The following is a 15,403-nucleotide window of genomic DNA, read 5'->3' as shown; positions in this document are numbered from 1 at the left end:
ACATTTCCAGTGGGTTCATCTGCCCCCAGATAAGAGTTATGATTGTATTCTCTACTGCCCTCAGCAATACACCTTTGATGGAAAAAGTTTCAAAAGCACGATCTTAAAATAGACTGGCTTTAGAAAGTGAAAAGTACTGAAAAGATAGGACCAACTCCATTTGAGAGATCCCTATTCCTTTTTTTTTTTTTTTATAAAGCTGATTTATTTATTTAGAGAGAGAGAGCACATGCACATACACAGGAGCAGGAGGTGGACAGAGAGAATCCCAAGCAGTCTCTGTGCTCTCAGTGCAGAGCCCAACACAAACCGTGGGATCATGCCCTGAGCCAAAATCAAGAGGTGGATGCTCAACCAACTGAGCCACCCAGGCACCCCTCTTCTTCCTTTAATTAAAAAGCAAATTAACTCTCTCAAAAAGGAAGCAAAAGAAAGTAAGCTATCAACAGTGAGTTTTAATGGCACTACTTTTTTGCTTTTGGTTTCCTTTTCCAGAAGAGCCCTTTTTTAATCAATGTTAGTACTATTGTCTTTATTTTAGTTCTCATCTTAAGATCTAGAATTTACTGAGAACTTCTAATTCTAGGTCTCTAGATGGATTTTTATATTTACTCCTTTCAACAGTTCCATGAGACAGACATATTAAGTAATCTTGTAAGTGGCAGAGATTTGCCTCCATGTCTCCAAAGCCCATGGTTTGGTTGCATTGCCGTGTTGACTCCCATCGTTTTTTTCTCTCCTGGTTTAACCATCAAAGCACATTTACTGGGAAGTGGACATGTCAAAAGTGAAGGTATTCACATTCAGATAATATTGTGCTATTGTTTTCAAAGCAGTCCATGTTTCATGAGCCTGTAACAAAAGAAACTTTAAGTCATGATCTCTGAGTATGGAGAACACATGTTACATCAATTATTCAGGTAATCATACAGATAATCCTAAAAGATTGAGAGAAATAGAGTGGAAGAATAATACAAAAAAAGGTTTGGTGAACATACTTTTAGTGACCTATATTCTTCAATGCTTAAATGTTTTACAGTATTTCTGGGGCTACCGCATGAACCAGTGTGGCAGAGTCTTGTTACATTATAGTATCTGTCAGTTGATCACAGTGCTAGTCTACAATTATAGGCAGGAGTGTACTTGAAAATTTCAGTATTCCATAAAGAAGACACAGTCTATTCGCTTATGTAATATTTAATTTGCCAAATAAACAAATGTCTGGCTTTAATACCTCTAAATGATGCCTGTTGGAGAAAAACAGGCACAAAACTAGATGCATTATTCAAGCTGGTGGTTTTCATCAGCAAATGCTAACCAGAAATGAGCCATTCCTGGTAGACCAGTTAAAACTCAACTGTGCAGAGTAAGGATAGGACCAAGACCCCAGAAAAACAAGGACATTCAAATTTTTTATGACTTTATACAACCCTTTAGCCTGGTAATAGAGCTTGATACACATGTAAAGAGAAAAAGAACAAACAAATGAAGGGATTAATTAATTTGTTATACATTTTTGTTTGCTAAATTGCTAAATTTTAAGAGAGAAATCATGAATAATTGAAATCCTCAGACAATTCAACAATTTCATTTGGCCTGGAGTTTCAATGTTTTTGTTTTTTTCCATCAAAAGAGTAAACATGGAATAAAACAGGCTAATGCACGTTTCTTCTTTATTTCTCTTGGAGTGAGACTTCCAAATGAGTAAAAAGCGTATGAAAGGCAAGCAAATGAAGGAATGACATTAAATGCTTGGATGATTATTAAAGGTTTGGAAAATAAGCTGCTGAACAACTAGAAGGGAACTAAATGTGACTGCGGTCCATTTATCCACCTACTCAAATATGCAATAATCTACTGAGATTTGACTGAGTAACAATCATTTTGATAGGTTCTGAGAAAAATGACCTTGATGGATAAGACATGACATGCACCTCACCTCTGTAGCCTAGGTAAGGGAGGTTGGGTGCACAAAGAAATAATTCCAGTGTGCCATTCACATGTGAACGGCATGCAATGGGGAGAAAAGAAAGAAGAATGTTACCAGGAAAGAAGGGAAAGCCTTCAGAAAGAAGGGGACATTTGATTTTAGTCTTGAAGGAAGAGGTGAAGTTTACTAGACAAAAGCCATTTTATGGGAAGGAAGGAGCAGTTACAGCTCAGGGCAGATAGAAAAAATCAGGGCTGATGGTGTGTTAATGCCTGCTGATGCAATGCCTATTTAACAAAATAGATGGTGGGAAGCCATTTGTTTCTAATGCAAATACCTTATCAGCCAGCGTGTTTCCCCACATATTTGGATTGCCATCTGGGTCCCAGTAATCCTGCAAATATATGTGTCTTTTGAGATGTAGAAACTGGTTTGCGGGGTCCTCCAACAAAAATGGTGCTCCCAACGCTCCTGTAATTTAAAGTCCAAGAGCACAGCATCTTTTAGGGCAATAGTTTACATCTCACTGTTTATCCTCTTAAAGAGACATAGCTGTGGCCTTTGGGAGTCTGGGTGCCTGACAAGGAGATCCCGAAAAAGCTATGCTTCGTGGGAGATGACTGCTCCTCAGCCTTTTGCCATGACTGCACTATCATCACCCTGTGTCCTGAATATAGTACAGCATGAAAGCCAGTGCCATGTGATGAACGGAAAAGACTTTTCGAACCTTCTTTACATGCATGGGAGCCCACAGATCTGAAGTCAAATTCCAGCTCTATCACTTTTTTAGACAAGTTTCTTTATTCCTCTAAGCTGTAGTTTTCTTGTATGTAAAGACATAGAATAATAACACAGTAACACAATAATATAGGATTGCCGTAAGGATTGGATATATTCATGACTGTAAACCACCTGGCTCAAGCTAGGCGGTCAACAATCTTTTATTCTTCCCTTCCAAGCCTTTTCTTTCAGTTTGAAGTAGACTGCTTCCAAATCTGGCACTGTGGTTTCAATTGTTAGTATTGATAGATCCATCACTGAATTGAAGAGGTTTGTATTTTAGATTCCTTTCCACTCCAGGATTAAGAGAAAAAAAAAAGATGACTGTTTTTAAAATCCAGACTCTTTTATATCTTGAAATTTTAACACTCTATATTGTGTTTTTATTCCCAAATAAAACACAATTGTGTTCAGAGTTCTAATTTGAATCCGTATAAAGGAAGAGCACACTGCCCACCTATTTGTGGTAACAATACAATCTGTTCATTGCTTGTGATAAAGAGTCATTTATTACAAATGTTACATTAGGTACTCTATAGCTTCATCATTAACAGGATTCTACCGTCCAGGATTACAGTGGACTATAAGATAAAAAACCTCCCCTCTGTAAGGGAGGGGAAGGAAGGGTCCAAGATTCAAAATAAAACAAGGAAACATAGGATTTGATTGCACTAAGGGAGTTTAGGAGAAGGCGGTGTTATTAAGCTTTGGGGCTCTGGGGCACAAGCAGACATTTTCATGATCAGGAAAATTGCTGAACCTCTTCCTTGAAGAAAAGATTAAATTTAGCAGGATGGGAGAAGGAGCAAGACTTTAAATTTTAAGCTAGAGGAATGATGTGAACAAAAATGTGTGGCACTGGGAATCTGTAAAATGGATGTCTGAAGACAGTGGTTAGGGGTGGCTAGGTTATTTGTGCGTGAATGTGTGTGTATGTATCAATGTATTTATATATGTATATACATATATATATACATATATATATGTATATATATATACACACACACACAAATAATGATAGTTGACATTTATTAAGCATTGTGCTAAGTACTTTACCTGAATTACCTTATTTAATACAACAAACCTAAGAAGTAGCACTATCAATCATTTCATTTTGCGGACAAGGAAACTACATCACAGAAAACTTAAATAATATATTCATGGCTAGTAGGAAGGGGAGATGGAATTCTCCCTTTAAAGCCACTGTACAATATTATGACTAAGAAACAGGAATTCTTGGGGCCAAAGGAAAGTAATAATCATGATAATGATAAAATAGTAATAATAGTCTTATGCATTTATAGAAAAAAAGGAACCAATCATTACTTAAACATTCTGTATGATCTACTTTTCCAAGCTTGACCTGAGCACTAAGCAGGGTTCTAGTTATTAGTTCTATTACCTCTAGATTAATTTGTTAACCCACTAAGCTCTTGTTCTAAATGCCTACCTATTGAAAATGATGTGGATATTATGCATTGATCAGGCTGTCTGTAGGTGCAAAACACTACTAGTGATGGAAAATAGAAAAATGACTTAGACACAATTCTTTATTAACAGAAAGTTAACAATTTATGTTATTCAGTAATTTAAAAAGAAAAGATAAAAGTCAAATTTTTAGAAGATATTAGCAACAGATGATAGAAGTAATACTAGCCTGCTGGTAGGTAATCAAATTCAATACAATCAAACCAGCATGCCTGTGGAAGCCATCCTCCAAAATGTCCCCCAAAGATCACTGCCTTCTTGGTACTCATATCCTCTGTGGTCTTCTTTCATTTAGTAGAGTGGCCCTGTGTAACCACAGGATAGTGCAGAAGTGACTGTGTGTGATTTCTATGGCTAGCACATAAAAGATGTTATAGTTTCTGCCTTGTCCCATTCTTGAATCACTTGCTCTAATGGGAGACAGCTGCCATGTTGTGAGGACACTCAAACAGCCCTGAAGAGAGACCCATGTGTCAAGGAATTGAAGCCTCCCACCAACAGCCATACAAACGGAGCACCTGGGAACCTGATATTTTTGCTCCAGTCAAGCCTTCAGATCACAACAGTCCTCAGATCACAGTAGCCCTCACTGACATCTTTACTGTACCCTCATGAGAGATCCTGAGTCAGAATCACTGACTTAATCCATTCCCAAACTCCTGACCTTCAGAAAGTGTACAATAATAAATGTTTATTGTTTTAAGCTGCTATAGTTTGGGGAAAATAGTTATGTCATAGTAGATAACTAATACAGTGCTTTATAAGTGCCTACTGATGTCAAGATAAACTGCTGATCACCGGAGCTGAGACCCAGATGAAACAAGTGAGGCCACTAGGGCATAAAACAGAAGAAGAAACTTGCTCTCAAGCTCACAGATTTTGTGCCATAAGATCTCCACTTGCCTCATCCTAGTCTCTGCTCTGATCATCATTGCAGAGAAAGATAAACAAAGAATAACTCTGCCCCTAAGGAATTCACATTATATTCAGAGCTCATAAATAATTACAAGGAAACATATTGTGGCCAGACCAATTGAAGGGGGAATGATTAATTCTGATATTGGCATGGAGGCATCACAGAGAAATCGGTTTTGAGTTGGGCTTCAAAGGTTATGGAATGTTTCCACAGTTAGGAAGAAGGGAGTGGAAACAAAGCACATGTATTCCAGGCTGAAGAAGATTCAAGAGCCAAGGAACAGAGGAACAAAGAAGGCTCAGGTTTGGTGACCATCACTTTGCCAATGTGACTGCAGGGTAGGGTTGAGGTGTAGATGTGGTCAAAATGAACATTGGAAAGATAAGCCGGGGCCTAATTCTGAGGGATAATTACTCTCATACCAAGGAGTTTGGACTTTATTCTTCAAACAATTAATTATTATTTCTGAACAAGAAAATGATAGTATCACGTTTGCTTAAAAATTTTTTGTTTGATTGTGATAAAATATGCTAACAGAATAATTACCATTTTAACCATTTTTATTTGTACAATTCAGTGGCATCAACCACATTCACAATGTTCTAAAACCATCACCACTATCTCAAGAACTTTTTTATTCCCTCAAATAGAAACTCAGTATCCCTTAATAATTCTCATCACTCTCTCCTCCAGCCCCTGGCAACCATCATTAGCTTTCTGTCTCTATGAATTTGCTAATTGTAGGTACCTCATTGTAAGAGGAATCATGCACTATTTGTCCCTTTGTGTCTGATTTATCTCAGTTGAGTATCTTCAAGGTTTACATGTTGTAACATAGATCAGCATTTCATTCCTTTTCATTTTATTTATTTTTTTAATTTAATTTATTTTAATTTTTATTCATTTTGAGAGAGAGTGAGAGAGCATGGCTGAGCACAAGTGGGTGAGGGACAGAGAGAGAGGGAGAGAGAAAGAATCCTAAGCAGGCTCTGCACTGTCAGCACAGAGCCCAATGTGGGGCTCAAATTCATGAACTGTGAGATCATGACCTGAGCCGAAATCAAGAGCCAGATACTTAACTGACTGAGTCACCCAGGTGCCCCAGTTACTCATTCCTTTTTAAGACTGAATAATATTTTGTATGTATATGCCAACATTTTGCTTATCCATTCACAGATACTTTTGGAAACTCCTTTGTCAGTGTGAAAGGCAGATGGTAAAAGGAAGAGAGAGTGAGAGGAACAGGTTGGGGCCTCTTCTAATGGCCCAGAGGAGAGATAAGTGGGACCTGAATCAGGTGAGTGACACCATGGATGGGAAGACAGGACTGACTGGAACAGAGCAGGGAACTCATTCGTTTGGGCTCACTAGTGAGGACTGCCCAGCATTGAAGTTCTACTTTTAACTGAGATGTGTTCATAGACCACTTCTCAGATTTCTCTTCATTCTCTTTGAAGAAAAGGTGTTACAGTATTAGACATTTAATGTGTTATTCTGTTAAAAAAAATGAGAGGGGGAAGTTTTCAAAATAGAGTATCTAGGCAAAGAAGATTCAATATCAATATCTAATAAATGTTTGTACATACATTAGGCTCAGGATATAATTTACAGCCAGATAAAGAAAATACAGTAACCACTTAAGATAGTGTTACTTGGAATCATCCAAAAGTAGAACCAATATCTGCACTATAATTGTCATGGTGTATTGTACAATTGCTAAGGGGAAAAAAATGTATTACATAAATCCTAGCAGAGAAGCATGGTTTAAAATATAAACCATAGCTATTTTAAGCTCTAATAATTCTGTCTTTTGAAAATCTTCTATCTTTTTGCTCGTGGAAAATATTTCACTGATGCAATCTCCCCCTCATCCCCCGCCCTCGCCCCTGAACATTCAAAGCACCTATTTCAGCATTATGTGCCCAACAGGCATCCAATAAATATTAATTGGTGGTGATAATAACATCATCCAGGAGAGAGACAGAAAGTAGTATTTATTATCCTACTTTACAAATGAGAAAATTGACACACAGAGATGAAATGACTCACTCAAGGTCACATAGTAAGTCATTGGCAGGGCTGGAAATAAAATGCAAGTTATACAGAAGGGCATGCTATTATCCTCTCTGCTTGAGAAATTTCTCCTCCCTTTTTCATTCTGCCTGATCAACCTTGAAAGTTAGTGAGAGCAAGATCAGAGTTTGTGTTTGTAAGCCTATATAATACTGCTGGGGTTTGAAAACTGAACCCTGAGTTTTATTACTTTGTTGGTTTTTAATTTTTTTTAATGTAGGCAGTATCAGCCAGGTTAATGCCTTTTTTAAACTTTAAAATCATAAGCTATAAAAAAAATCTTCCTTTTTTTTCTTCACAACTCCCTACACACCCTCCTTCCTTTCATCCTGTATCATAGTAGTTTTAATAGGATCTGTCAAGCTTAGTTCTGCTATCTAAACATATCTTGAATATAGTCTGCAGAAAATTCTGTACAGTTCAAGTAAGGCAGCCACTTCAGAGTATGGAGATATTCGAGATCACAGCTCTTGCCACACAAGCCAAGAAGGATCGGAGATTGAGAGTCTTATCCTGGCCCTGCCAGTGATTTGTTGGGTCATTAGCTGGTTACTCCTGCCTTTCCATTTCCTGTTCTTTAAAAGGAGGCTGGATCAAGGGCGCCTGATCCTTGGCTCAGTTGGTTAGGCATCCGTCCAGCTCTCGATTTCGGCTCAGGTCATGATCTCATGGTTTGTGCTTTAGAAGCCCATGTGGGGCTCTGCGCTGACAGCGTGGAGACTGGTTGGGATTCTGTCTGTCTCTCTCTTTGCCCCTCCCCTGCTCGTATGTGTGCATACTTGCGCTTTCACTTTCTCTCTCTCAAAAATAAATAAATAAAAATTTTAAAAAAAGTATAATGAAGCTAGATCATATGAAGCTAACTAAGGTCTCTTCTAGCTCTAGTATTTTTAATTGGAATATATTCATAACAAATAGGTCATTAACTGAAAATTACTTTCTCTGCATAGTGTTAGGGCATCAAAAACATATAGAATATACTAAATGGGTACCGCTCCTACTACCATCAAGGAGTTCACATGCTGAGAAATTCAGCACTGAGATAGATAGAAATAAGTGAAGGAGAAGTCAGAATAGTCCTAGCCAATAATTAAAGCAATACAAATAAAAATGTATTCACATTATGCACAGAGAAGAGTGCCCATCGTGGGCTGCGGAGCAGTATGTTGGTAATGAAAACTGTACAATTGGAAATGGAATGATTCCCTATTTTGCTATCACCCAGGGAAGGTTGAAAAAGAGTCTTTAAATTTGATATTGGAGAAATAACTGAATAGTCTTTATACTGTGCGCCTGGCTGTGAAGATGATTCCTTGTACCTACGCAAGAAGAGGAACCTATACATGAAAAAAGACCAGAAAGCCTGATGTGAAATATAAGATATAGAATCAAAGGACAGAGTCTGATGGCAGAGTCCTATTTTCTTTCCTGTAGAAGAAACTCATTTAGAGTAACCTCAGCTCACCCTTCTCCCCTTTGTAGATAGACTCTGCCCCTCAGAAGGGGTGGTGCCCCATTTAACTGTCCAAAAGACATAACTTGGCATGTTCAGCTAGCTCTTCCTTCTTTCTCTTGAGAGTTAGCTGCCCTCAGAGATCATACTTTCTCTTCTGGTTCTGCAACCTGCAACTAGATATGAAATTTACCAAATTCTGGGGTCCAGTCATCAGGTCCTTTATATCTTATACTATGTTATGTCTTCCAAATTAGCCACTCTCAGGATTAAAGGGAATTGATTGCCTTCCATGATCATCTTTGGTTTATCTCTCCTCTTGATCAAATAAGCAGGCAAAGAAGGGAAGTGGAGAGTATAATGTGTCAGAAGGTGGTACAGAGAACCCAACATGTCTGTTGTCTCTGAGCCTCACTAAGAAACAGGGAAAAAAAGAAACAAACAGGGGCACCTGGGTGGCTCAGTTGGTTGAGCGTCCGACTTCCGCTCAGGTCATGATCTCATGGTTTGTGAGTTTGAGCCCCGTGTCAGGCTCTGTCTGTGCTGACAGCTCAGAGCCTGGAGCCTGTTTCAGATTCTGTGTCTCCCTCTCTCTCTGCCCCTCCCCTGCTCACACTCTGTGTCTCTCTCTCTCAAAAATAAATAAACATTAAAAAGAAAAGAAACAAACAAGCAAACAAATAAAAAAACCCCACCAAAAACAAAAACAGAGTAGACCAGTGCCCTCCAACCAGCAGGAACTTATCATCCCTGGAAAGGCAGGGCTGTGGATTCTGTGAATATTCATAAACAGTTACAATGAGGGAAGGAATTCTTTGTCTGTGAATAAACATGGTGGAATTTAGTGGGGGCAGAAGACTCAACAATGTCTGACAAATCCACAGGATGGGCCACAGCTAGCTATTTCCCTTAAGGGCTGGGTGATACTGCTATTTGAAGTGTTACATTATGCCTGGTGCTGGAGATGGAGAATAAGCACTACAGTCCTGGCACAAGTTCAAAAATGCTCAGGTACCGGATGCTGAAAGCAAAGCACTTAGCATTCAGTATAAGCAATTAAAGAATTACATTTATTATTTACTATTTTTATTGGATTGAGTCCTAGTCTCATCCCTTAAAATGTTTGTCTTAAAAAAAGAAAGAAAGAAAGAAAGAAAGAAAGAAAGAAAGAAAGAAAGAAAGAAATGCCCAGGCACATAAATTAAGTATTAAAATAAAGTATAAATAGTCACTTGGAATTAAGTACAAAAGAGGATCAGGAGAAAAGGATATACAGACATCTTGGCCATATGGTAAAATTTTCAAAGATCTAAGCGTAGGAAAAATTTTCTAATTTTGTGAATAATTAAAATACTCATGTTTAGGTTCATATATTTAAAGTTGAATATTGAAAAAATGAATATTTAAAAAATAAAGTTGAATATTTTATTCTCTGTGTTAATAATTTTTGTTAGAAATTATGAAATAGTTATTTTTTGATTCCCACTCTAAATTTTGATCACTGACCCAAAAATTTATGGTGGAAAAGAGAAGAGTTGTATTTCATGTAATAGACTGTCACTTTGCTACAATTCAGATAAAAGTTAGAGAGAGAATGAGAGAGAAAAAATTTTTGGTTTGGGAGGAAAAATATGAAGAAGAAAAAGAAGGAGAAGCGAGAAATCAAGAAAAGAAATGAAAGGAAATAGAGACAAAAGAAGGGAGGTTATAAAAATGAAAGGTTCAAGAGGTGAAAAGTCGTAGAAAAAAGGAACAGGACAAATAGGGAAGTAAAAAGACAGAGGGCAAAAGAGTCAATGGAAATTAGTTAGAAAAAAAAAAAAAAAGACACTGAACTTCAGGACTAGCTCTTAAATTCCATCATTTTACTAACCTGTTAAGGAAATGCTTTCATAAATGAACTTTTAACTTGGGAACTTCGGCTTTACTGATGTTACAATTGCTAGTGTGTTGACTTTGTTGCAAAGTAAATAGAAACTAGTATTACTTGAGTTTAAGCTCAGTCTGTTCTAACCTGCTCTGAACACATTAACATACACAAACATACATGCTCACATGCATGGCCATATAATTCCTGGGCTCATGTTTTGGACCTGGCAGATCTTTTATTTGCTTTTAATTTTGTGGACAGAGAAATTTTTAACTCACAAAAGGCAGCATTTAATATGATTCAATAGTAGCCCTTCTGGGTCATTGCCTGTGTGAATTGATGGGATTTCCAACTCTAGGGCCCTGACAAATGGTGCCACATGGACAGGAAAACAGATGGTTTTTCTGTAACAACCAGAGTGCTCAAAGAATCCAGTCACAGGCAATGATATTTTTCTCTAACTGAGTTATTTCCCAGTTTATTCTCACTACTCACTTTCTTGAGAGCATTGATCAACCTTAAGCCAAAGTGAGTAGATAAAATTAAGAGCAAATTCTTATAAAACAAACTAAAACTATATACAGAAAATAGACTCTCCAAGGAATGGGAGGGTAGGGAGGGCAGCTGGATGACTAAGAAGGGCCGTTCCTCGTTCCTTCTACGGATGGCACAAAGGAAGGCAAAAATGGAGCCACTGGAGTGTGGGGGTGGGGGGGTGGGGTGGGGGGAGAGGGGCTGACTGGGTCAAAGGGAAGAATGTGAGCTTAAAAGCTCTTATCAGAAAAACCCAACCCAACCCAACCCAACCAACCAAACAAAAACCTTCAAGACAAACTGCTGTTGGTTGCTAGCCATGGAGTAAAAATAGGACCTGGATGTCTGCTAGAGAAACAGGCTAAAGGCAGTTTGCGTCTACTGCCTAAAACCAGAAGACATACTTGCACTTCATGTGAGCTTATCACAGGTTGACAATACGGGCAGCAAGAACCTCCAGCTTGTTTCACATACGGGTCAACCTCAGGAATGGCTTATTTACTCTGTGAAACACTTTCCACATATGCGTATTTTCCATATTTCTCCTTTGTGTGAAATGGGGCTGTTGGATTTTAACAAGTGCCCTCTTGAGGTGGAACATACTGAGTTAGGACTTCTCTTTACCCTCACTACAACTAGCCACAGCTGGAGAAAGCTTCCGGTTATATCTTAGTTGGCTCTATCTGTTCCCATAAAGTCACCCAGCTCCCTCACTCCAGGCCTGTTCTTGGAGAACCACTGGCCGCAACAGTGGATTTATTCCTCTTTTAGCAGGTGGGCTTGCTGTGTGCTCTGTTGCCTGTCCTATAGCTACATATCCCATATCTAGCAACAGGGCCAGAGGAGACAGTTTGTGTAGCAGAAAGAAGGGTTTTGTTCTCAGAAGACCTAGATGGAGGATTTGCGTGTGAATCCAGCATCACCATTGATGAACTGTGTAGTTTAATCATGTAACTTCTCTAAGCCTAAATTCCCATTGTAGAAGGAAGATCGTAACACTTATTTTCAGAGTGATTATGAGAGTGGACTTAAGGTAACCTATGGAAGGCCCCTGCCACGGAATAAAGACTTCAGGTAGTAGTATTAATATTTGCTGCTTTTATTATAGGAGAAGGCAATTCTTGACCTAAATGCTGAAGAGAGGGTTTTTGTTTTGTTTTTTTGATCAAATCATGACACTTGGACTTCTAATCTCTGACCAGGGAACCAGTTCCAATGTGCACAAATTACTATTTTAAGAAAGTCAATAAAATGATTTGAGGACTGTGCTCATGAATGTAATTACTTGGGGAAGCTTCTTCATCATTTTTAGCTTCAGCATTCCCATTTGGAAAATGGATAATGACATCTTTTCCCTATTGACTTCAAATTAAGTTCTAGACAAAAGCAATTTGTTGGACAACTAATCTGTAACAGAGAACACTTTTTTTTAAAATAATAAACACACACTTTTTTTAAGATGTTGTTTTCTTATGAGTAGAGGGCTCCAAGGAAGTGCAGATGAATAAGCTGCATTCTTAAATGAAAGATGGGAGGAGAGAGGGAAGAAGTGACTGAAGTTGATTCAAGCTATGATCTCCTACTTGAGAGCTGAATGATTTAGAAAATGTCAGTTAAACGAATTATTTGTGTAAGAAATGAATCTGGTCCCAAAGACTTATGTGTACTCAGCCTAGAGGTGGTAAAATCTTCTTTCCTGAGATCTGAAGGGCTGAACCCAGCTCTGTCAACATTTCTCTCTCCTTGGTTTCTAATTCTCAACTTTTTTCACGAACTTTTGCCACATAATTTTATTTATTTATTTATTTATTTATTTATTTATTTATTTATTTATGAAATCAGTCAAACCAGTTGTCTTTCTGGGTAGACACATTCGTATCTCAGCTGGAGTTAAAGTGAATTCCAACTTGTTTCCTGAGAAAGTCTGTAAAAGTCATTTTGCAGGACCATTTTCCTTTTGCCAGATATTTTTGACCCTGCATGTTCATAGGTGAATGTTGACTAGCAGTAGTGCTTTTAGCCTTGCTCTAATCCACTGTCACCCACTTTAAAGCCAACTGCATGGATCAGCAGTCAAAGTAAAGCAGTACACTGATGGATTGTAACTAGCCCATGACTTCAATTTGCAGTGTGCTCCTGAAACACTCACTTAAACTGAGCCAGCCTCACTTTCTTCATCTGGAGAAGTGGGCTGTAACCACTATGATTATACATGCCTTGATGATAATTGCCTAATAATAACTTGGCTAAAAATGTTTAAATCAGTTATTTAAACATGTCCCAAACATAAATATAACTCTGATGATTAAAACTCTTTATTAAAATTATTTATATGCTTAAGAATGAAAGGCTATTTATATACACATATATATATATGTACACATATATCTAGAATCATATTCTAAGTATGATTCTAAGTACTTCTAAGTATGAATCATATTCTAAGTATGATTCTAAGTACTTCTAAGTATGAATCATATTCTAAGTATGATTCTAAGTACACATATACTTAGAATCACATTCTAAGTATATCCTTTTATCTGTGTGTGTATATGTGTGTGTGTATGTGTGTGTGCGCCTCAAGAAAAATATGTAAGTTTTTTTTGTGGGTCTTAAGTTTATCATAAAAGTAGAAATTTATTCTTATTTAAGCATTTCACCAAAAGTATTTGTAAGTTGTAAAGATTTAACTGCGAAAATAATTTATACCTTTGTAGGTATTTTCAGTTTTGGTTACAAGAAAAACAAATGACCTCTCAGTTCCATTCAGATATCAGCCACTGAATTATTGGGTCAATTTGGCAGCAAATCATCTGACCTTCAGTGCCTTCCTTGATCTGTCTTTAAAACACCACTTCTCTGAGCTACAGCTTGCTCTAAAGGTTAATGAATTCACACTCTCACAGTACCTTGAGGTCTCCACATAATGGTACCATGTAAGTATTACAGTTTCTAAAAGCCATTTAAAATTTTTCTTTGTTCAAGGACACAAGAGCATTTCTTTGGAAGCAGCACTTAAAAGGACTTCTTAGCATTAGTGACATGCTAATATGTTAATACATAACTAGGAACAGAATGATCACACACAATTAACACTAAGATGTTCAAAACCATGGCATGACATGATAGTTTGGTTTTCCCAATGCTCTAGAATTGATCTGTGGATAAAACATATTTGTTCATTTCTTTAAAAAAAGTCAAAAGTGGTTATCTATCAGCATGATTTTGTAAAAGGCATGATAAATAAAAAAGAAATAGATTCTTACCTATAAGCAATGTTGAACACAGGGCTACTTGAAGCATCTTATATGCCATAATCCTGTTTTGGAAAGAAAAGATTTATTTATTTTAATTGAGACCCAGCAAAGCTGTAGGTCACACCGTCTACTTTCCAGGAGCGTGAAGCATTTGCTGCATACCTGGCAGCCTGTGGAGCTGACACAAGTCAGAGAGGCCGTTGCCTAAGATGTGGCTTATTTATATGACTCCTGCCTTTTTACCCTTTGGACTTTTTGGACTGACTTTTTACAAGCTGTTCTTATATGAGCCACGTATTTATTTACTAATTTTATCATCTGTACAGACTAATGTAATAAGATGTTAAAAAAAAAAAGGTTGGAAAAACTGAATCACTCATACATTGCTGGTAGGAGCATAAAAGGGTACAGCCACTTTGGAAAACAATTCGGCAGTTGCTTATAATTCTGAGCATGCAATTACCATACAACCCAACAATTGTACTATTGGACATTTGTCTCTGAGAAGTGAAAACTTATGCTCATACAAAAACCTGGATAAGAATGTTCCATAGCAGCTTTATTGTAATAGGCAAGAACTGGAAACAACCCAGGTATCCTTCAAGAGCCGAACATTAAACATACTGAAGTATGTTTATGAGTTACTACTTAGCAATAGTGATACTGTAAACATTATTGATAGATACAACAGCCTAAAGGCATCTCAAGGGAATTATGATGAGTGGCCAGTCCCAAGTGGTCAAGTACTGCATGATTCCATGTATGTAACCTTGAAAAGATGAAATGGTAGAAATAAACACATTAGTAGTTGCAAGGGACTAGCTATGGAAGGGTGAGGTGGGTGTGGTTATAAAAGGGCAATATGAGAAACCTCTATAGTGATAGAACTGGTTTGTATTTTGACTGTGGTAGACATGTGAACGTAAACATGTGCTAAAACTGCACAGAACTAAATACAGAGATCTCATACACAGACACACCCATGACAACACTTAAAACTGGGGAAATCTGAACAGATCAGTAGATTACAGCAACATTAGTATCTTGGCTATGATATTGCACTGTAGTTTTGTAAGATGTTACCACTGGGGGAAACTGGGTG

At 37.6% G+C, this 15,403-nt stretch overlaps 1 protein-coding gene across 1 annotated transcript; it reads right to left on the bottom strand.

Moving 5' to 3' along the window:
* Nucleotides 1-216: 216 nt before the first annotated feature.
* Nucleotides 217-14,498, bottom strand: CUNH3orf85 (chromosome unknown C3orf85 homolog). Its single transcript, XM_053903324.1, has 3 exons — nucleotides 14,311-14,498; nucleotides 2,268-2,401; nucleotides 217-852 (listed from the first exon to the last, which is right to left on the bottom strand). The coding sequence occupies exons 1-3, from the start codon at nucleotides 14,357-14,359 to the stop codon at nucleotides 763-765; spliced, it is 273 nt and encodes a 90-aa protein (XP_053759299.1). The 5' UTR covers nucleotides 14,360-14,498; the 3' UTR covers nucleotides 217-762.
* Nucleotides 14,499-15,403: the final 905 nt, after the last annotated feature.

The sequence above is a fragment of the Panthera pardus genome, unplaced genomic scaffold, assembly GCF_024362965.1.
Source record: "Panthera pardus isolate Hobbes unplaced genomic scaffold, ASM2436296v1 HiC_scaffold_16, whole genome shotgun sequence".
In the NCBI taxonomy this organism is placed as follows: domain Eukaryota; kingdom Metazoa; phylum Chordata; class Mammalia; order Carnivora; family Felidae; genus Panthera; species Panthera pardus.
Note: the sequence above shows the minus strand (reverse complement) of the source record. Positions and strands in the feature narration are given on the sequence as shown.

Bases quoted from the DNA above. Each gene is read 5' to 3' on its own strand.
- CUNH3orf85 (XM_053903324.1), bottom strand. From the start codon at position 14,359: ATGGCATATAAGATGCTTCAAGTAGCCCTGTGTTCAACATTGCTTATA. The intron at 2,402-14,310 runs GTAAGAATCTAT...TTTAAATTACAG, and splicing joins GTGTTCAACATTGCTTATAG to GAGCGTTGGGAGCACCATTT. The intron at 853-2,267 runs GTATTTGCATTA...CTTTTGTTACAG, and splicing joins GAAACACGCTGGCTGATAAG to GCTCATGAAACATGGACTGC.